At 41.6% G+C, this 23,465-nt stretch overlaps 1 protein-coding gene across 1 annotated transcript in view; it reads left to right on the top strand.

Annotated features, from left to right (window-relative positions):
- Positions 1-23,465, top strand: part of LOC147242711 (dihydropyrimidinase-related protein 5-like) — a 54,931-nt gene that overhangs the window by 22,562 nt on the left and 8,904 nt on the right. The window contains exons 3-6 of the mRNA XM_086189068.1: positions 3,810-3,959; positions 20,290-20,448; positions 21,649-21,828; positions 22,337-22,405. Coding sequence (XP_086045194.1) covers positions 3,810-3,959; positions 20,290-20,448; positions 21,649-21,828; positions 22,337-22,405 — 558 coding nt within the window. The remainder of the gene's footprint in view (positions 1-3,809; positions 3,960-20,289; positions 20,449-21,648; positions 21,829-22,336; positions 22,406-23,465) is intronic.

Raw genomic sequence — 23,465 nt, 5'->3', positions numbered from 1 at the left:
ATCTTCTTAACTCCCGCATAGAGTGTAATAAATTTCAAAATCTTATATCAACACATTCCCGTGGGTGACTTGAATCACTTTATGTAGGCCACACCCATTTACAACCAGAATCTTTTTCCTGCAAAATCATGAAACTTACTTTTTGAACTCCTCCTATCCATCTTAAATAAGACACTCTCACCTACAAATCACAGTGAGGAGTCCAGCTTTTCAAACACTCCCCAGTGCTTGACACTAACCAGAGACTGGTACCATGAGAAACCAGTCACTTTTATGGTAATGGTTCCCAGCAGGACATCCCTTACACTCCTCCTACTCCTGTTGTTCTTTTTTATCGCTTAACTTTGTTGTAATTTCTTTTATTGCAAACAAACCAAACACATATACATTAAATGCAGATAGTGAAAGATGATCTACAACCCTCAGGTGTCAGGATAGGCTTTCCCATTGGCTCTTGGAGTGTGAGACGCTGCCCTCTGTCCCGAGTTGGCCCCAAGAAGACGCAATAATACTAGTCTGTAGTTCGTGTTGTCAGTTTGATTTTTCTTTTATGGCAGGTGTTTCGTCCTTGTTTTTCTTGCTTTACGTAGTCTTTTCTTTGTCTTGATTTTCTTTTGAGCCTGTTTTTGTTCTTGTTAGCTGTCTAGACTTTTGTTGCCTTATAACCTCAATATTTCAAGTAAAGTTTTTTTCTTTTGCTACTTTACGCACAGAAGCAACCAAGTTTCATTGGAGACTAATTTTAATCTCTGCAAAGATCCAGTAAACCTGCAACTTTGTGTTTCAAAGATTGTATTTTTTAACCATTCCCTTTTTTGCTAGCCCGCCATCTCTTCTTTGAGTAACCATGTAATTGCTAACTGTTGTGATATGTTATATACATTGTAGTTATTTATTATGACCACAAGATGGCACTGATAACTCTTTAACTAACACTACAGATACCTACAGCTAGCTAGGTACAGCTACCAGTCCTGTGAATAAATGAATTGAAAGAACCCAAGTTTCTTTATTTAGACAAGAAACATTACATGGTACCAGGAGTGGGGTTTGAACCCACGAGGACTACTGTCCATTGCGTACTGTTCTGTACTGCGTGCTGCCAAGAACTCCATAAAATTAAATGATTGAAACTATTGACATGCCTTGCTTACGTCATCAAAACAAGAAGACAAGTGGTGCCCCCTAGTGTTAAATTCAAATTACATCCCATTCATTTTTGTATACTTTTAATGCCTCATTTGAAGATTGAAAATTTAATATTTTAAAAATTCGTCGTTGTCATCTTCCACTTTATCCGGTGGGTCAGGGTCGCAGGGGCAGCAGCCTCAGCAAGGAAGCCCAGACTGTCCTCTCCCCAGCCACTTCCACCAGCTCTTCTGGGGGAATCCCTCCAGCGTGTCCTGGGTCGGCCTAGAGGCCTCCTCTCGGTTGGACATGCCTGGAAAACCTCCAGAGGTAGGCGTCCAGGAGGCATCCTCACCAGATGCCCGAACCACCTCAACTGACTCCTCTCGACATGGAGGAGCAGCGGCTCTACTCTGAGCCCCTCCCGAATGACTGAGCTTCTCACCCTATCTCTAAGGGAGAGCCCAGCCACCCTGCAGAGGAAACTCATTTCGGCCACTTGTATTCGCGATCTCGTTCTTTCGGTCATAACCCAAAGCTCATGACCTTAGGTGAGGGTTGGAACGTAGATTGACCGGTAAATTGAGAGCCTCGCCTTCTGGCTTAGCTCCCTCTTCACCACAACAGACTGGTTAAGCACCCGCATCACTGCGGACGCCACCCCAATCCGCCTGTCAATCTCCTGCTCCATCCTACCCTCACTCGTGAACAAGACCCCGAGATACTTGAACTCCTCCTCCTGAGGCAGGACCTCCCCCCCGTCCTGGAGTGGGCAAACCACCCTTTTCCGGCTGAGGACCATGGCGTCAGACTTGGAGGTGCTGATTCTCATCCCAGCCGCTTCACTTTTGGCTGCAAACTGTCCCAGCAAGAGCTGGAGGTCATGGCCCGATGGCGCTAAGTGGACCACGTCATCCGCAAACAGCAGAGACGACACCCTCCCGCCACCGAACTCGACCCCCTCCACCACCCGGCTGCACCTAGAAATTCTGTCCATGAAGGTTACGAACAGAACCGGTGACAAAGGGCAGCCTTGGCGGAGTCCAACCCTCACTGGGAACAAGTACAACTTACTGCTGGCAACGCGGACCAGACTCTCGCTCTTCCGGTAGAATGACCGAATGGCCCTTTGTAAAGGCCATCCACCCCATACTCCCGGAGGACCCCCCACAGGGTGCTCCTGGGAACATGGTCGTAAGCCTTCTCCAGATCCACGAAACACATGTGGACTGGTTGGGCAAACTCCCATGCCCCCTCCAGTGCCCTTGTGAGGGTGAAGAGCTGATCCACGGTTCCACAGTATTTTCAAAATTCATTTTTAATAATCCTCTATACAAATAAGTGCCAATTTGAATAAATAAATGTTGCAGTAGAAAAAGGAAGTGCCCTGTATATGAGCAAGTGTTTTTACTATTAACATGAAACTGTGCACAAATTTGAATCCTCACACCTTGAAACTCCGTACCAAATTTCATGCAAATAGAAAGAGCTGAGGCACAAAATTGCGCAACATGAAAAACATACATTTTGAGCTCCTCTTACACTCTCGGCCTATTTGGAAAAAAATTGTCGCACATAATGTAGATGAAAATGTATAAAGAGAGTTTTGATATGACAAAAAAAATTGAAACACTGGAGACAAAACAATGTTTTAGTCAAGCGCTGTGTATCTCTGCATGAGTTGGTCGAATTAATATCAAACTTGTACAAAATGCTGATAATGAAGTTGGTGCCAATCCGTCAATAAATGATGTTAAGGCACAAAATTGCACAAAATGGAAAGCTTACTTTTTCGAACTCATTTTACACTCTGTTTCTGACAACAACTTGTACAGATAATGTAGATGCACTGTAGATAAAAAAATGATCAAATAACTTTGACTATCCCAAAAGTGCAAAAGTTACAGGCAAAGTGATATACCTTTTGAACCAAACCCTTCTGAGTCCTGGTAATATAGAATGAAACTCAGGTTTTTCTGGTGCCTGGATGACTGTTTTTGCAAAATTCGGCACAAGGTCTGATTTGCGTCATGTTTGACAGGTTGTGTAGTCTAACTTGCATCATGTCCAATGGGTGCCAGGGTTCAACTTGTAAGGGCTTTGACCCCACTCATACTTGTTTGTAAGTCTAGGTACTAAAATTGAAAAGACAAGATAATTAAAAAGAAAAAGGCCCTACTAATTCATATACAGTGTAAGGAAATGTCAATCCATCCATCGATTTTCTTCCGCTTATTCCTGTGAAGGGTTGCCGGAGGGGGGGCTGGAGCTTGTCCTTGCGGCTACGGGCAAGAGGTGGGGTACACCCTCGACAGGTTGCCAGTCCATCGCAGGGCCAACATCCAGAGACGAACAACCATTCACTCTCACATTCATATCTACAGTCAATTTAGAGTATCCATTTAGCCTAGTCCCCAATTGCATGTCTTTGGATGGCGGGAAGAAGCTGGAGTACCCGGAGAGAACCTATGCAGGCACGGGCAGTACATGCAAACTGCACACAGAAAGATCCAGTGCCCGAACTGGGACTCAAACCCGGAACCTTCTTGCTGTGAGGTGTCAGTGCTAACCACTGCACCACCGTGCCGCCTTGTAAGGAAATGCATTTTTTTTTTTTAAACTTGAGGACAAGTAATAGGAGATATATAGAGCTATGACCATATTTGTGTTCTTTGCAACAGGTTGGGAAAGAACTGATGATACCAGGTGGGGCTAAGGTGATTGATGCCTCTGGGAAACTGGTGTTGCCAGGCGGAATCGACACCAACGTGCAACTGCAGCAGTCTTTCATGAATGCCACCATCCAAGAAGACTTCTACAGTGGGACCAAGGTACACGCACACATCCACATCCACACACATCATACAAATCCACTACCTTCCCTTACACACACACACACACACACACACACACACACACAAAGAAACAGCTTTTCTTTTTGGAGATTTCATTGACTTCTATTTATGTGGACAGCCTAATCCTTACCCTAACCAAATGATCCATCCATCCATCCATCCATCCATTTTCTTCCGTTTATCTGGGGTCGGGTTATGGTGGCAGCAGCCTAAGCAGAGAGACCCAGATTTCCCTCTCCTTGACTACTTCATCCAGCTTTTCACAGGGGATTCAGAGGTGTTCCCAGGCCAGCTGAGAGACGCAGTCTCTCTACTGTGTCCTGGGCTAAGCTCCCTCTTCACCATGACTAACTGATGCAGAGTACTGTAATGCTGTAGACGCCACATCAACCAACTTGTCAATCTCATGATCCATCTTTCCCTCACTTGTGAACAAGACCCCATGGTACTTGAACTCCTCCACTAGTGGCAGGGTCTTATCCCTGACCCTGACCCTTTTCTGGGCCTTGGAGGTGCTGATTCTCATCCTGGCCGCTTCACATTCAGCTGCGAAACCTTAGAGAGAGCTGGGGGTCACGGCTTGATGAAGCCAGCAGGATCACATCGTCTGCAAAAAGCAGAGACCAAATTCTGGAGCTACCAAAACAGAACTCCTCAACACCCTGGCTACACCAAGAGATTCCATCTATAAAAGTTAAGTACAGAATCAGTGACAAAGGGCAGCCCTGGTGGAGTCCAACCTTTGCTGGAAACGAGTCCAACTTACTGCTGCCAATAATGATCAAGCTCTGGCACCGGTCATACAGGGATTGAACAGCCAGAATCAGGTGGTCTGATACCCCATACTCCCAGAGCACTCTCCACAGGTATCCCTGATGGACACGGTCAAATGCCTTCCCCAAGTCTACAGAACACACGTAGACTGGTTGGGCAGACTCCCATGCACCCTCAAGGACCCTGTTGAGAGTTTAGAGCTGGTCCGCAGTTCCACGACCAGGACAAAAACCACACTGCTCTTCCTGAATCCGAGGTTTGACTATCTGATGCACCCTCCTTTCCAGAACCCCCAAATAGACCTAACCTAACCCTGATGCCCAGGTGATGTGGCAGAGTTGTGTCAACTAAGACAGCATCCAGGGCCTTGAAGAACTCTTGGCGGATCTCATCCATTCCCCGGGGCCATGCAACTGAGGAACTTTTTTACCACCTCGGCAAACTCAGCCTCAGAGATAGGAGACCATGATAGAGTCCCTAGGCACTGCTTCCACATTGGAAGACCTCCTCAATCCCACGTCAGTCTTCCAAGGATTCCCTCCACTGCTCCACAACATCTCAAGTCAAAGTCAGCAGCACGCTGCCTGCACCATACAAGGTGCTGACAGTGCACCGCTTTCCCCTCCTAAGATAGCAGATAATGGTCCAGAATCTCTTCAAAGCCATCCAGACGTTGTTCTCCATGACCTCGCCGAACTCCTCCCATGTCCAAGTTAAAAGCTGCTCCTTTGTTCAGTAGGTCACATACAGATACTTGAAGATTAACCATTGATTTATGAGTTTTGTAGCATTTTTCACCCCCGGGGGATATCCAGCTTGCTCAATGCACGCTCTTAGGACAATGTCTCAGATGAAAAAAAGAGAGCATAAGCCACCAGAAAAGCACTAAGTTGTCTTTACAGTGAGGTACTGAGTGGGTGCACCACCCTCTGGCAGGGCATGTGGGTTACAAATCCAAAAAGGGAGGCATACTCTGAACTGCTATTTGGTGCATAGGCGCTAACCACAGTCAGGACACCCCCCCCCCCACCCGAAGGCGGTGACTTTCCAGGTACCCAGAGCCTGCTTCTGCAGCTGAGGATTGGACCGCCAAAGTTTCTGCTCTCAGCTGCCACCCATCTCACAGAGCACCCGATCCCCTTTAGCCCCTTCCATCAGTAGTGAGTCCATTGGAGGAGGGACCCACGTTGCCTCTTTAGGCTGGGCCCCATGCGTGTAGGCCCAGCCACCAAGTGCTTGCTGCTGAGCCCGCCCCCAGGCTTGGCTCCAGAGGGGGGCCCCAGTGACCTGTGTCTGAAAACTTAGATTGAAGTTGTATTTAGGGTCTTTTGAGCTACTCTTTGTCTGGTCCCTTCCCGAGGACATGTTTGTCTTGGGTGACCCTACCAGGGCATAAAGCCCCCAACAACTTAGCTCACAGGATCACTGGGACATGCAAACTCCTCCACCGTGATAAGGTGGTAGCTTAGATGATGTCTGACCCAAATGATGTCTGACCCTTACCTTAACCTAACCTACATTCAATTCATATCTTAACTTGAAGCTAAGAAGCTCATAAATTATGTTTTGCCACATTAGGTTTAGTCTTTGGCCCCCCATGAGGACTAAGGGCCCAGTTAAAATTAGTGTCTAGAAAAGGTCTCCAATTGGTAACACACACACACAAACCAAAACACACACACACACACACACACACACACACACACACACACACACACACACACACACAGGTTTGCAAAGCTATAATTGTCAGACATTCCACTGACTTCCATTCATGTGGACAACCTAACCCAAGCCAATGGGTTAACCAATGGATGCCCAGTACAGAAACCTAAACCTAACTTCATTTCACACCTTGACCCTAACCTTAACCAGGAATTTGTCACATTTGGACCCCTTCTTGCAGACAAGAGTGGAGGTTCTGCTGTTTTGCTGTTTATCCTCACCATCCCGCTCCCTTCTTGTTGAAATAATCCTCAATTCTTTATCAGACTAATGACTAAATGTGTCCTCACATTCATCAATTTGGAAGCAAAAGCCAAACACTTTTACGTAGTGATGCACCAGCACTAATATATCAATACTACATAATAATTGAATATGTAAAATGGTGGCGGTAGTGGCGGGGGGGTCAAAAACGTGTGAACTTCATCAAGTGAATGTTGTGGTATTCAAGATATTTTCCCAAGGTTGACAGGTATGCTGATGTGCATTAATGCAGTAATTTTGTACAGTCTTTATTATGATTGTAAACCTAATTAATTACACCTAATTAATATGCCCCAATACAAAATTTGATCTGAACTAAATTAATTAGAGATGACATAGCCTGTCTGGCAGACCTGGTACTAGCTCAACTCTGAGTCCCTCTCGGATGTCCTAGCTTCTAACACTGCAGAGGAAACTTATTTTGGCTGCTTTTAATCATGATCACGTTCTTTCAGTCATTACTCAGAGCTCATGACCATAGGTGAGGGTTGGAACGTAAATTGACTGGTAAATCGAGGGCTTCGCCTTTTGGCTTAGCTCCCTCTTTAACCACAACGGACCAGTTTAGCACCCGCATCACTGCGGACTCCGCCCCAATCCACCTTTCCATCTCCCGCTCCATCCTACCCTCACTCATGAACAAGATCCCTAGATACTTAAACTCCTCCACCTGAGGCAGGGAAATGACAACCATGACAGCCCTACAACATACAGAGCCAAAGGTGAATGAGATACCCAAGTCGGATCTCATCCACCCCTGGAGCTCCGCCACTGCAGAGTTGTTTCACTGCCTAGGTGGCTTCTGCCCTGGAGATTGGGAAACCCCTCCCCAAGTCTGCCCCCGACTCTGTTTCCTCCACGGAGTACTTGTTGTTGGGATTGAGGAATTCCTTAAAGTATTCCATCCACCATCCAACAACCTCCCTAGTTGACATCAGCAGCCTCCTGTCCCCACTGGAGACAGTGTGAGCAAGTTGCTGCCTCCCCTCCCTCCCCCAATGCGATGAACAGTCTGCCAGGACCTTTTAGGAGCTGATTGATAGTCATCCTCCATGCCTCACCACCCCCCGCCCCAACACCCTTAATGTATAAGTGGTATAGAAAATGGATGGATGGATGGATGGATGGATACAAAAAATCAGTTAAGATGTCCTTTCTTGTGGCCCAGGACTCACAATGTTAACTGAATGTTGCCACTGTGACAGATGTCACAGTCAGGATGAGGATCAGTTGGGTTACCAATATGGATACCAATACTGCTTATCAATACCAACACTTATAAACTCTCCAAACTATTGATACTACACTCTTTTGTTTGTAAGTCAGAAAGTAAAGACTTAACATGAAAAGCTGTGCAAAAAAAAAAAAATTAAATTATTAATTTTGCCACAAACTAGGCAGCTCAATACCTCGTATGATTTATATGAGACACTGGCTATTCAAATTTCCCTTGACAAAGTATTGGGTCAGGATGTTTCTAATTTTGAGTATTCATCAAATGTTAAATGTTTGGTCTGGGGGGTCTCCCCCAAAAAATTTTGAGTTTCATACATTTAATTTCCTGCATTCTGGTGGATTTTTAGACACCCATTTTCCCTTTTATCAGGCGCGCCACCAGTATTCAATCCTGCCACTCCCGGTATGCACACAAAAACCTACCGTATTTTATGTGCACACTCACTCACTGCACTATTAGTGTTACCATTTGTAGGTCTATTGAAAAAAAGACAAATTGCCAGTAGTAACAGTAGCTAGACGTTAGAAGATAGCTGTCGGTAGTAAACTCACGCAGTTACCACCAACGGCTTGTGACAAGGTAGCCCAGGCAATGCACTGACAGGGCTACCCAAAACCGGGCTAAGCTAGTTAACATTAGCTAGCTAGCTAATTTTCTTTATAATTCCAGTTACAGCATATAGCTCATAGGCAGAATGGGGTTTCCTTTGAGTAACGTTAGCTAGCTAGCTAACTTAGCTATGTTACTCCAACACAGAGAGGACCCAAGTGTGATCACTTTGAAGCAAAAATCCTTCCGATTTATTACATCGGATTTTGTAAACACTCAAATAAGTACCGGAAACTTTACTGTAGCTAGCTAACGTTAGGTCCATCTGTTTCAGTGAGTCAGTAAGTGTTTACAGAATTGCGATTATTAAAATTGGGTTATAACAAAAAAAATTGAAGGGCTAATCTTTCCATGGATGGTTGCAAACGATTCCTGGTGCAATTTTATACAAAGCAGAGTTGGATTTATGGACTTTTTGATGGATTTCTGAGGGAATTCAAAACTTACATCATCAGATGGGTAGCTCTGTCTCCTACTCCATATAGTAGCCAGACCTGACTGCAAGCGAAAGCAAAATGCAAGGGGAGATTGGAAAAGGTGGGCCAAGCGACAAAAATGGTATGTTCTAAAAGAGGGGTGTATGAATTTTCTGAAAACCATTTAAGCTACATCTAATGCATAATATGACTGTTTAGAGCCTTTGTGCAATTATAAAAGCCTATTTTGATGAGGTAGTTATCATTCATGGTATTTAGGGGCATATTCAACTTTTGTAAATATTGGGGGGGGACTTGTACCCTGTAAACCCCCCTAAATGTACGCCCTTGGGTCCAGTACACAAAACACAGTACATCATTCATACAACACAAAACAAAACAGACATACAGTGGCTCACTTACAAAGGATAATATATACAATTGCAACTACATTTTCAGCATCATCATGTCGACATCAAAAAGTGAGGAAAGGGTTTACACAACATAATTATTATTATTGTTGTTATTATTTATTTTTCCCTAAAAAGAGTATTGAAAATAATAATTAAAAACAAAAAACAATCCAAGAACAATACAGAAGAAAAAAGTACAAGAATATTGAAATAATTAAAACCAAAAATAAATAAAATGGTTGGACACAAATCAATCCTATTCATGAAATATTGAAAGATGTTGTTTTACCTTGATCTTAAAACCTTCCTTGGTGTTTACCTGTATTATAAAACCTGGTAATGAATTCCACCGTACAATAGCTCTGTACATAACAGTTTTCTGTATAACAGATGTTCTCACTTTAGGTAAATTGAACTTACCTTCTATTGCATGTCTTTTTTGATATTCATGACAGGAAGAATGTTTTAATAAACTTTTATATGGTATCTTTTGAGATTGTGTAACTTTAATGTTTCAAATGAAATTTACTAAACAATATGTAGACCTTTGACTAACAGTCAACCATCTTCGTCTATCATGCATATCTTTTACATTCGTCCTATAGGAACAGTTTAATGCACAACGTGCTGCTTTATTTTGAACAATTTGTAGTTTCTTTATATCTGCCATTGAAGCACGAGACCAAATGACAAAGCAATCATCAAGCTGTGACAAAACTAAGGCATTTAGGACCTGTTTAGTGACATCTAGTGGCTGACCTTTAGAGATTCTTCTAGTGACCTGCCCATTTTGCTAACAATGTTATCAACATGATGTGACCATGATAAAGTGTTATTAAAGTTAATACCTGATAGTTTAGTCTCTTTTACTTGGTCGATGGGAATATTATTTACATTTAGATTTAATTTTGGTTCAGATCTCATCTGGTACCTTGTTCCCATTAGTATAGACTTTGTTTTACGAGAATTAAGTACAAGTTTATTACTATTCCCCCACTCTACTATTGACTTTAGTTCATATTCTAAAATGGAATTTATCTCATCAGTTGTAGTTCCTGAAATATATACTGTATAGTTGAGTCATCAGCATACATTGAAATTTGAGCTTTATGTAGTACTAAACATAAATCATTAATAAAAACTGAGAACAATAAAGGCCCAAGGCAACTTCTCTGGGGGACCCCAGAGTTAACAGGACTAACATTCGATAAGCTACCATGGAAGAAAACGGTTTGCTTTCTGTTACTTAAATAACTCTCCATCCATTTTACTGCAGTTACAGTGAAACCATATTGTTTAAGCTTTTCTCATAGTAAAGGATGATCAATCAAATCAAACGCCGCACTATAATCAAGTAAAACAGCACCCACCAATCTTCCCTTATCAATATCACATTGCCAGTCATCAGTCATCTGTGTTAATGCAGTACATGTAGAATGTCCAGGCCTGGAGGCATGTTGATAATCTGTGTTTAAACCATTTGCATCAAAATAAAATTGAATTTGTAGAGCTGGTAACAAACTAATAGGGCGACTATTTGCGCCAGAAAACGGTGCAGCTGTGTTTTTAGCAAGAGGAATAATTTTTGCTATTTTCCAAGCATTAGGGCATTTACATCTCTCAATACTCAAGTTGATGATATGACAAACAGGGGCAGAAATTAAATTAGAAACCAAACGAATAAATTTTATGTCTAAATTGTCAACATCTGGTGGTCTGTGTTTGCATTTTTAAGCAAACTCAACTTCATTGACAGTTACATTTGTTATTTTAAATCTGCAGTCCTTATTTTGCATGAGATTATTAATTAATGTAGTTGACGGGTTTATACTTGTATCCTGCAGACTGCCTCTGAAATGGAATTACCATCTTGTTTTGGATGATATGTCATGTTTTTTGCAGCTGTAATATTCTCTCGGTATGGGCTTTTCACGTGATCAGATGTAATGTTTTGCCACTGTTTTGATGCAGCCTTTCCTCCTAAACAAAGGACATCAGTTGGTGAGACAGTCTTTTGGTGCATCCCAGGGCACATTCGTGTAAACAGAAGTGAAGAAGATGTGGCTTAACAGATTGAAGCTCAAGATGCATTGCATGCATGCACACCTGGTGTTAAGGCTGACCACTTGCGATGGGTTCACTCAGAACTAGGGATGTAACGATTAATCCATTACATCATTACATTGTATTAATTAATATGCCTATGATCCAACTATATTGATCTGTGCTCGGCAGGTTGGCCTTCAAGATGACATACATCAATCCAAAATCGTTTTAAAATGTAATCGATTGTATCGATACTAGGAAATAACACATTAGATTTAAGCATGGCAGAATTTATATAAATGTGTTTTTTAGTACTTTAATGTTAAAGACGTTATACATTACTTGTTTTGGTCTGCCTGTCAGTGACATCAACGCCACGCATCTGCGGCAATGCGAATTTCAGAACAATAAAACGTAGCATAGTGGATGACACAGGAGAAGCTGGTGAGTGAGAAATGATGAAGCCCCAATTGCAGCTCGGGGTGTGGAAACACTTTGGCCTTTGCAAAGACGGAGCTGTTCTAAATAAGTTGCTTGCTGTTTGAAGAATATCTAAAAGCAAAAGTAGCAGGTAAACCTACTGTTAAATCATCCTGAAGAGATATTGGTTGCACTTTAAATTTGACTTTAAATATTGAACTATATTTATGTTGCAAAATAAAAGCAGAAATAGCAGGTAACCCTACTGTTGAAATGCTGGTTACACTTACTGTACTTTTATTGAAAATATATTGAATATTGAAAATGAGAGCAGAAAAATTAACCTCCTGTTAATTCAACCTGAAGTGTTTGTGGCACTTTATTTAAATAAAACGTGAATGCTTTGCCATCAATTGTTGTTTACTTGTTTGTTTAGATCTGTAATTAATCTATGCCCGATTCCCATACAAGGAACAACATTAATCTAGGAAACATCACCTGCACTGTCAATAATTAGGTATTCATTTCACAGTCACACTGATAGAATTTTTGGCTTAAAAGTTACTGAATCCATTTCAAGTCAGTGAATCTTATCATTCTAAATGAACCAATATCATCTTTGAATCGTATTGATAACAATGAAGCATGATACGAATTGATTAAAAGGAATCGTTACACCCCTACTCAGAAAAGCTCTTAGTACCAGGTGTGCACAGGGCCAGTTTTTTGATCTGGTTATGCCATAAATGAAAATTGAGTGTGCTCCTATCCATAGTTAAGGATGTCTCCTTTTGATTGGATTTCTCAAATCAGACCTTAATTCCAGGGCTGAACAGACTGTAAAACAGAAGAGTCTACACTTTTCTCCCCTTTACAAGTCCTAATATCCTCACAACAATAGTGGATGGAATTACATGTTAAATTGCATTTTCTTCTGCTTAATTTATAACAATTCTATTGAAATTTGCTCAGCATTTTGATTTTAACTTTGGTTTGTTTGTTAACCAGCCGTCCACCTACCCCTTAATCTGCTTTGTCAGTTTCAGTACAATTTCTATTGTCCAAGAACAACTGGTCATTATCTGGAAGATCTGTCATTTTAAAAAACATGTATTGGGAAGATTATAATGAAAATTATGCTGTAGTTTAGTGAAAGATGGGCTTGAGTCTGATGGAATTGCCAACTGAAGTAGGATTTGAGGAATTTGGGGAGGAAGATTGAATCTGCCAGCTCACCCCAGCAACCCCCTAATCACCAACTGTTACCCACTGACCTTGCTACCATGGCAACTAACCCTTTAGTAATGTGAAAATTAGGATTCTGTGTGTGTTTTGTGGGGGGAGGGGGGCTTACATAAATACATGGGCACTGTAGTATTATGTAGTCTGTGGGGTAGCAGCATCATAGTGACAACAGTCAGAGCCATTGTGACAAACCTAAAATACTCTGTATCCTCCCCATTGTTTTGTCACACACTCCTGCTTTCACATCTTCCTCCCCTTGTCACCTCCTATTGTTTATTCTGTGTCACCCCCTTCTGTCTCATTGCCAATCAGTCTCTCATCACCACTTTCCCACACACAGACATGACCGTGAAGGGTGTAAATGAGCTATAAATATGTTGCTAATCCACCTGTACGCACGTTAGTTGTGTACACATACAAAGCTGGATTAAATATCTTTCCCAAATCGATTTATTGCTTTTGTGCATACATACACAAACACAGCAAACTAAGCAGAACAGCAAATACTGATAAAGAGTATAGATTACGCAATGTGTAATCGTAAACAAATTGCAATTTTGATTTTCATATAGGTTATGTAATTTCTAAATTTGGTGACTTGACTCTTCTGCACATACATGTCATGCTGCATATCACTGACCAATCTCAGTTACTGTATCAATCACAATTACGCAATATATAGTGAAACAAGCAATTAATTTGTCATTTATTCATTCAACTCCATGGATATGCTGTCCTCTTCTCACTCATAGCACAACCAACAAGCAAAAAATGAACAAAAAAACAGGATCCATATGTAGAACTGTGGTTTGGTTGTTTGGTTTGTTTGTCTAGAAAGTCTCTGGCAGACCTAATGCTGGTGTAAAAGTGAACCTTCCTGTTTTAGGACACACCAGAAAACACAACAGGAGTCTACAATTAGTATTTGGACTCCATCCATACATAATTAATGTACGAATATTCTGAGTACTTCCAAGTTAGAAATAAATTATTAAATGTTTCCATGTACCCCCTGCAGTGTGCATACCCCTGGTTGGGAATCACTGCTCTAAGGGTGCGTTTCCACGAGCATTGGGTACCACATCGACATGGGTGGACTCCCTGGCTGAGAGTTCCCCAGCGTAATTTGTGTGCAACACAACAACAACGGACGACACGGAAGCAGCGTTATGCTCGTTGCTTGGTCAGTGATTTTTACTAAAACTAAAAGTAAGGGATAACAGACAGGCAAGGCTTCAAGTGGTGAAACAGACCACCCAAGAGAAGTATAAAAGACTTTACCAAGCAATCAACCAGTATTCCACGAGGCTAAGATGATATGAAGTAGATGACCTAAGCGGGTAAGGTACCTGATCAGCACCCCGCTATGTGTTTATGTCACCTTTTAGTCCCCACTCGGCTCACTTGGAGCCCCAGTGGGGCATTGACCAAAATGGTAACGGTTTGTACCAGTGTGTTGGGCCAGTGGAAGAGTGAATGGTTGTCTGTCCATATATGTTGGCCCTGTGATTGACTGGTGACCCGTCCAGGGTGAACCCTGCCTCTCGCCCTATGTCAGCTGGGATAGGCTCCAGCCCCCCCCCCCCCTCCCGACCCTTAACAGATAAGTGGTATAGATATATGTCCATCGCATATATGGACAGACAACCATTCACACCAATCCAATCAGCATGGTCCCCATTTGGAGTACACAGAGAGAACCCACGCAGGCACAAGGATAACATGCAAACTCCACACAGAAAGATCCCATGCCCGAGCCAGGACCCGAACCTGGAACCTTCTTGCTGTGTGGTGATAGTGTTAACCACTGCACCACCGTGCCGCCCCATCGCAAGGCCATCAATCGTAATTCTGTGTGTTTCATTAATGATCAACGCATCACATCACTTATTGGCAACAAGTGGATGTTTTCCGTGTAACCTTAGAGTACGCCAGATTGACAAGTACAGTTGAAAACAAGTTCAAAATCATGCACTTATTCCAACACAATGTTTTTCACGTTTCCTCCTATTTTTTTCAATCTGGGGCCCTTCACTTATTTTATTTGAGCCAATATGGCCCCTGAGAAAAAATGTTGCCCACTTCTGCAGTAGTTGAATAGAGTAAGCAACACTATTGTATTTTCTACTTTGGTCATACTTGGTATTTGGTGAGTTTTTTTTTCTGAGGTGGCTCTTGGGCATACAAGTCTGAGATCCACCGTATTAAAACACACTGGCTTTCATTTATATTACAAACGTAAAACAGGAAATGGGCATGTGCACAACAGGTAATGGGCATGCATTGAGTGGACGATTATGTCCCTGCAAATCTTACCATATATCAATGTGGCATCAGTGGAGACTACAATCAAATCAGGAACCAGGTGATGTATGCATATTGAATAAAATTACTAATCAATATTAAATATTAATTATTCGGGGCGCCACCCTGATGAGTTCGGGGAAACTAAGATGTTGACCAAGTTTGGAAAAATGTATCAGTCTCAAACAGTTTATCCACTAAACAGTCAATATTCGGTAATATCAACCAAATAGGGATGACTCTGATCTTAGAAGGGTGAGATCCGAGCACTGGCTACCACTTAGACACGTGACCACAGTTTTGTACACAAGAGACACTACAACTTCTCTCTTTTTTTTTTTCTTTTTTTTTTAACCTGTCCTGTTCAGTAGCTGAGGCAAGCAGCATCAGTGTTCCTGGTGCCTTGTTGTACTGAAGCAGTTTTATTCTGCATAGGAGGAGTCTGATAAACTCCTCCTATCGCCATTTATGTTTAACTTTATTAGGAATGGTGTTGGTTCATCGATGAAGCTACCGGACTGAGGCTCAGGAGTGGACAGGAAGAGAGAACAGGGACAGGATAGGGAAGACAAGGGGGAGTAGGGAGACAAAAAAAACAACAACAGCAATAGCAGAAAACAACAACAAAAACACTAAAACAAACAAAGACAAAAAACAAACAAAAAACAAATAAACAAACAAAGAAAAAGTAACAACAACAAAAGAAAAAGAAAGAAAAAAAACAAAAACAAAAAACAATGGTTGCAGAATTCCCGGTGCAGGCTTACCATTTGGTTTAATATAATTTTAAGATAAATGTCTGAGTGTGTGTTTATGGGTCAGCTGTGCGCTCCATGCGTGTATGTGTGTATACGCGTGTGTACGTGTATGTGTATGTGCTACGGTTTATCTTGGATGCTGTGCGTAGCTGGCTGTAGCTGATGTGGGGGGCCAAGACATCACACCCCCAGTCCAGGATGGTATACAACTTCTCTCTTATGAATAAAAATGTTTATTAAACACAATGCATCAATCGATCAGCAACACGTTGATATAACGTTTCTGTCTAACCAAAAGATACAAAGTGATAACGTGTCAGTGTGTGTGTGTGAGTGAGGGAGTTGGTGTGTGTGTGTGTGCGTGTGTGTGTGTGAGAAAGAGAAAAGGAGGAGGGGAGGGTGGAACCTGGTTGCCTAGGAACCAGTTAGCATCGGCAGCGGAAGCTAACAGCTGAGGCTAGCTAGCCGCTAGTTAGCACCATGGAAGTATAAAACGCGGAGCAGTCAGTTAGTAAGCCAAACGGCTTAGTGAAAGAGAGAGAAAGAGAGAGATAGAGATAGAGGGAAGACAGAAGTAAACCCAAAAATGTGTGTTAACACACTTGTGCAGAATCAATAACTTGTAGCACCTACTTGAAATGTTACAGTTGTTAACAATCAACTTTGGTAGTTGAAGCGTAATGCCATATACTAATAGTAATAGTATCTGCTGTTTACAGGACGTCCGTCACAAAAACAGTGCATTCATAGACACTATAAACACAACTAAGCTATTTCTCTACCCAGAAAATCCCTAGTTAGGGGAATCCTTACTTGGTCTGGTGGGACGATAAGGTATTCAGTCTCCGCTGGTCCGGGTTGCGGGTCGGGCTCGGTTTGTAGGTTCGCAGAAACAGCGGCAGGCAGCCTGCAAGGATCTGCTGAAGTTTGCTGGTGGAGGGGTGAACAAGCTTGGCCGAGCTTTCGTTCACCAGGGAACCAGTTCACATGGGTAGCGTGGCTCAACGGTGTCGTGGTCTGGATGAGTGGACGGGGGGGTAAGCGGGACGCGAGTTTTGGGGGGTCAGTGGCCAGAGATGATCCCCCTTTGTACGACCCTTTGTTTTAAGAGCATGTGGTCACTCAGAAAGGGGTGTTAGGCCTCAAAGGCCTAAAGTCCTTTCTTCAGATGGATTAATTGTAAAATCTCTGAATTAATCTCTTCTCCTGGTGTGTTGGCACAACATTAGTAACATGCCCGTGGGGTTCTGCGCAGTATTGCATTGAACAGGGTATTATTGGATGTTGCAATGTGCACATCTGTGCGTCTGTCTCCTCTTGTCACTTACTGATGCATATCACCCCAGCCACATACCCCTCCAACTATCGGTCATCTATCATCGATGCGCTTGATTGATCATTAAATAGAAAAACATCTGCTGATGTTTTATTGATAACAGCCACCCTCTTGACCATATACTGTAGCAGTGATTTCAGTCAAAATCATATTTTCCGACTTTTTGTTTCACTTTTCAGACTGTCACATACAGCAAGTTGGCTCAAGTGATCAGGTGATGTCAAGGTTTCAAGTCCGAGAAGTTCCTCTTCTCAGCTGGAAAATGCTCCTCAAGTCATGAAACTGAGGGCTAAGGTTTCCATAACCAGAATACATTGGAACATTTAAATGATTGTTTTCAGCCACCGTACTTATTAATGGAAGGTCATTTGTACACTGTGATTGGTAGGGTATGATGATGACAATAAAATAAGATATAGTTTTCTTTTATATGGAAACTTTTTTCATGAGAGTATCACATAAGATACATGATACATACTTGTAACCTCTCTAATCCTTTCTTTGTAATTGTTGGGATTTGCCGAGACTTTGCCAAGTTAAAGCTATGTGGGAGGCAAAAGCTCTCACAGAGCTGATGTACTAATGGTTTGGGGTGAAGAAATTCAAGTCAGAAATAAACCTGAAACACTTTACAGTGTTATTAAGAGCCATTTTACACCTGAAAGTTTGCACCAAACCAGAGTTTATGTTTGTAGACTGGTGTGATTATATTTTCTTTTCACATTGCAATTATGCAAGCACACCAAAGATCTGTATATAACATACTTGCATACTGTCATCATCAGGAGTGTTCTATGGTACTTGATACATCACTAGACACATTTTAAAATGAAGCCTGTCAGGTTTCTTCTGTCTAATTTTCTAGGTGCTTGTTGGGCAACTGATTGAACATGCTATGCAGCTAGGAAGTCATAAAAAGGGCATTTGTCCTCATTTTTCAGTGCACCGCAATATATGATGACATTGTGTATCTCTGTATACACTGTATTTGTCAACCGATATATATGCCGTTGTCAGCCTACCATTGGCCTTCTCCTGATATATCACATCAGTGTATGTTTCCCAATATGCACAATATTAGAAACTTTTTTCCAGAAAGTAAAATGCAATGTCTGCGGTGATTTTAAAATGGTATAACGTGGTGTTTCCAGCGGAGAGTGCTCCACCCTGTTTAATTTACTACCATTATTTAAAGGGTAAAGTATGAAAATGCTTTAAAAAATTAAGAAAGTAAATTTTTTGTTCAAAGAATTAGTCTTAAGCCTTTACATTGTCATATTGGTACAAAATTGGTGCACAATGATACAGAAATATTTTAATTTCAATTTAGCACAAAAATTCACTCTATCTTTCAAACACATTTGTAATCTGTGATTTTTTTCCGCTTTAAAATTGATTTCATTATTGGGCTCAAAAATCCTATAAACAATCAGGCCCTAGTCTGAACTGTGGTTGGAGAAGCACTATAAAAAGAAATGGCAGGATGAAAGACATTTCAACCTGCCAACAGCCTTCTTTATTGTGGCGTGACAGAGAATACCTATGGTAGATGCGCAATAAAAATCTCTTTCCTCTTCTGTATTCCTCCTTTAGCTTCTTGTGTCTTTTCTTCCATCCTTTTTTAAGGACTAGCAGTAATATTAAGGCTATGCAGTCAGTGTTAATCCCTCAATCCCCAGCTGTGTCCATCTCTCTCTCATTCTCACACACACACACACACACACACACACACACACACACACACACACACACACACACACACACACACACACACACAGGTTTGCACAGCTATCCTTATCAGGACAATACATTGACTTCCATTCATGTTGACAGTCTAATCCAAACCCTGATCCGTACCTTAACTTGAACATATGCTCAATTCACACTTTACCTACAACTACTTCAATCAGGAGCTCGGAAATTACATTTTGCCACATAAGAACTGGTCTTTGCCCCCATGAGGACTAGGGGTCCTTATGAGGTTAGGTTTTATAACAGAATTCCAATTTTCTGCCACTTTACATTAGCTGTAGCAACCTGCAACCAGATTCAATTATTCATGATGTGCTTTCCAGAAAAATGCTTTTAAAGTTTCTAAAAAGTCTATCAGTGTTATTAGATTCTCCAGTGGTTGCTAATCTCTAAAGGCAGTGCATCACTTACTCCATTTTAGTCAATTTAATAAAAACATGGTGCAGGAATCACACATTATTTTATAAAAAAAATGAGATTGTGAGGAATTTAAGAAGAGCTGATGAACCTGACTGCAAATGTAGCTTTTTTTGCTGAGGAAAATTGTGTAAAATGTTTTTATTAGTTGCAGTATATTTAATTAGGATGACAGATTGTATATGGAGGGTTAGATATTTTTAACTTGCCATGCTTTTTGTTCTATGAACCCACAATCCACAAGATATCCTCAAGTCTAGTGGCATTTATGACAAAACCCAAGGAAAGATCAACATAATACACAGACATTCAAATAAAGTGTTTGTATGAAAAATAAGGGAAGCTTTTTCTAGTTTGTCCTAATAACTGGCAGTGATCTCATCTCCAAGGTTCCCCCAAGAGCTCAGTTTTGTGCATGAAGTAAATGGTAAGAGAGCAGTTCATAAGGTTGGGCTATTGTTCACTCCAACTTGGACAAATCACAGTGGTATCATTGTTCTCCTTCATAATAAATCTTTTCTGTACTTCTTTCTTCCTATCCTTCTGTCTTCCCCTCCTTCCTTTATAACTCACCCATTCTCTTCACCCAGGCGGCTCTGATGGGTGGTACCACAATGGTGATGTCTCTAGTCCTGCCTGAACAACACTGCTCTCTGCTGGATGCCTACGAGAAGTGCCGAGCACTGGCCGATACCAAGGCCTGCTGCGACTACGCTCTGCATGTCGGAGTGACCTGGTGGGGCCCTAAGGTAAAAGGGGTCAAATGTGAAATGGAAAAGGAAACACTAGTCAATTTCTGTTGACTAATATCCATTCAACTAAATTTTTTCTTATTTTTCTACACCAAATAAAAAGTGTGCAGCCAGACCATTATCATGAATAGGTAAAATGTGAAGTGACCTAGATTTAGCCTTCCAGAATCTAGGTTAACATACATGCACATCAGGCACATTAGGCAGATTCTTGGAGTCAACACTTTATCAAGCCTTCGGCTTTATTGTCTCGGCTGTATCATCTGCTGACTTTGTGCACGTGCTACTGTATGTTCTACTTACAACATCCCTTTAATTCTATGTCGTAATAAATAATGTCTGAAACACTGAGCATATATGCGTAGTTAAGAAATATTTTCAGTTCTAATTGCAAAAGTTTTTGTCTTTGCAATTTTTTCCCAAAAACACCATCTAACCATCCATCTATCCATTTTCTACCGCCTATCCTGTAAAGGATTGTGGAGGGGGGCTGGAGCCTATCCCATATTCCTCAAGGCAAGAAGCGGGGTACACCCTGGATGTGTCGTCAGGGCCAACACATATAGACAGACAACCATTCACACTCACAGCCACACCTGCAGTCAATTTAAAGTATCCGATTAATCGAGTCCCATCTCGCATGTCTTTGGTCTGTGGGAGGAAGCTGGGGTACCGGCGATAACCCACGCAGGTACAGAGAGAACATGCAAACTCCACACAGAAAGACCCTATGCTTGAGTCGGAGCTCAAACCTTGAACCTTCTTGCTGTGAGGTGACAGTGCTAACCACTGCACCACAAAAACACCCTTATAATGTTCATGATACCATAATATGCATGTGCTATTGATTTTTTTATGATATGGAATGTTGTATTTGGTAAGAAACCATAAATACCTTTCCTGCATTTTGAGAGAATCAAATCAATTTCTGTGTGTTAGCTGTCTCAGAGGGATTTATAGTTGCAAACGTGGCCGCTCACCAAGCTCATTTCATGCCCCATATATCAACACACACCTACATGCACACACAAAGACTTCCACTTAATGCCTCCACTCACCAATTTTCATCAGTTAATGCACTTCATCATCTATCTCTACTAATAAAATCTAAAAAGAAAATCCTAAAAAGAAAATCCACTGTGATTGGTTCCTAAGACCAGTGCACATTCCTGATTTCACACCTCCGCCCTCTTTCAGGTGCGTGACGAGATGGAGACCCTGGTGAGGGAACACGGAGTCAACTCCTTCCAGATGTACATGGCCTATAAAGACATGATGATGCTGAGGGACTCTGAACTTTACCAGACACTGCAGACATGTAAGGACATTGGGGCCATTGCACGTGTCCACGCTGAGAATGGAGAGCTTGTGGCAGAGGTACACAACATTCTAGGCTCACATGGGTACAGTTGTGATCATATAAATATTTGTGATGTAATGGAAAAACTGTGTTTTTGTGTAAATTGATGGTTCATAACCCTTAATACTGCAATTTATTACTAAAGAAAATACTTAGAAAGTATTTACTGTTTTGTGTGACCCTATCTAAACAGAGGACTATCTATGCCAAGAATGAAATATTCAGTGTTTCGTTAATGAATGATTTACTTAAGTGTATTAATGTTGGAATAATAGTTTAGAACGAATTACTATTTTAACAGATAAGCTTTTAAAGATCGCTTCATAATGGGGAATTAGCAATACCAAATCATTGCTTCTTTTATGAAAGTAAATTTAAAATTAATTTCTCACCGTAAACTTGTTCTTTTCATTCATTGATTTGAGCACTTAAGTGAAATTATTTTTAAGACTGTAATAATCTGTGTATAATATTTATATTCTGTTATGATATGTATTCATGTTGGAGTCATATGTGTGGTTTTAGGGTGCTAAAGAGGCTCTGGATTTGGGCATCAGTGGACCAGAGGGTATTGAGGTCAGCCGTCCAGAAGAGGTGAAGTACCATCAGAGCTAAATTCTTATCATTTGTTTATTTGTGCTTTAGTCAGGTTGTGCATAGTCAGGTTTTGCTGACTAATGGGTTGTCTCATTCAATACTTTTCAGACATTTTGAGTATGAATACATAAATTACCATTTGGATTTCATAATCATGGTGAAGGCGGCACGGTGGTGCAGTGGTTAGCACTGTTGCCTCACAGCAAGATGGTTCCGTGTCCCAGCTCGGGTGCGGGATCTTTCTGTGTGGAGTTTGCATGTTCTCCCTGTGCCTGCGTGGGTTCTCTCCAGGTATTCCAGCTTCTTCTCACCATGCAATTGGGGACTAGGCTAATTGGATACTCTAAATTGACTGTAGGTATGACTGTGAGTGTGAATGGTTGTCTGTCTATATGATTTTGCCCTGCGATGGACTGGCATCCTGTCCAGGGTGAACCCCGCCTCTCGCCCAAAAGCCGCTGTGATAGGCTCCAGCACCCCCGCAACCCTTAACAGGAATAAGCGGAAGGAAATGGATGGATGGATGGATGGAATCATGGTGACATTATCAAACTACAGACCAGACTGAAATGCTCAGTATCACACCTGTTTTGTGTGAGCACAAAGCAAGGCTGACATGCATTTGGGAAATTAATCTGCTTAGGCTATAGGATAAAGTCAAGTCAAGTCAAGAAACGATTTGCTTTGTGATTTTAAAACCTCATTCCTCCCAGCCAACAGCCATGTAACAGGGGCCGAGAGGATAAAGATATAGCCATTTGTATGTCTTACTATAAAATGTAGAAATCTCTGCCCTTGCATTCATTCGTCCATCCTTCTAAGTCGACTTTTCTCCTCACCAGGGGGCCACACTTGCATGATATTGCACATGACCATATATAATTGCCATACATGAATGTTTCATTGTTATCACATGCTGCAGCTGGTGATAAGTCTGTATACAGTGGTGCACAACTGAAAGTTACACAACATATTATCTTGCCAGTCCATGTTAATAGTGTCCTCATGGCTTCTCATATCACTGTCACAGATATCCTTGCTATGGTGGGCGTTTCTG

This window comes from Aulostomus chinensis, chromosome 20, assembly GCF_037954235.1.
Source record: "Aulostomus chinensis isolate RoL2024-O1b breed Wild chromosome 20, RoL_Achi_v1.0, whole genome shotgun sequence".
NCBI classification, from domain to species: Eukaryota; Metazoa; Chordata; class Actinopteri; order Syngnathiformes; family Aulostomidae; genus Aulostomus; species Aulostomus chinensis.
This window is presented reverse-complemented; position numbering and strand designations above follow the sequence as displayed.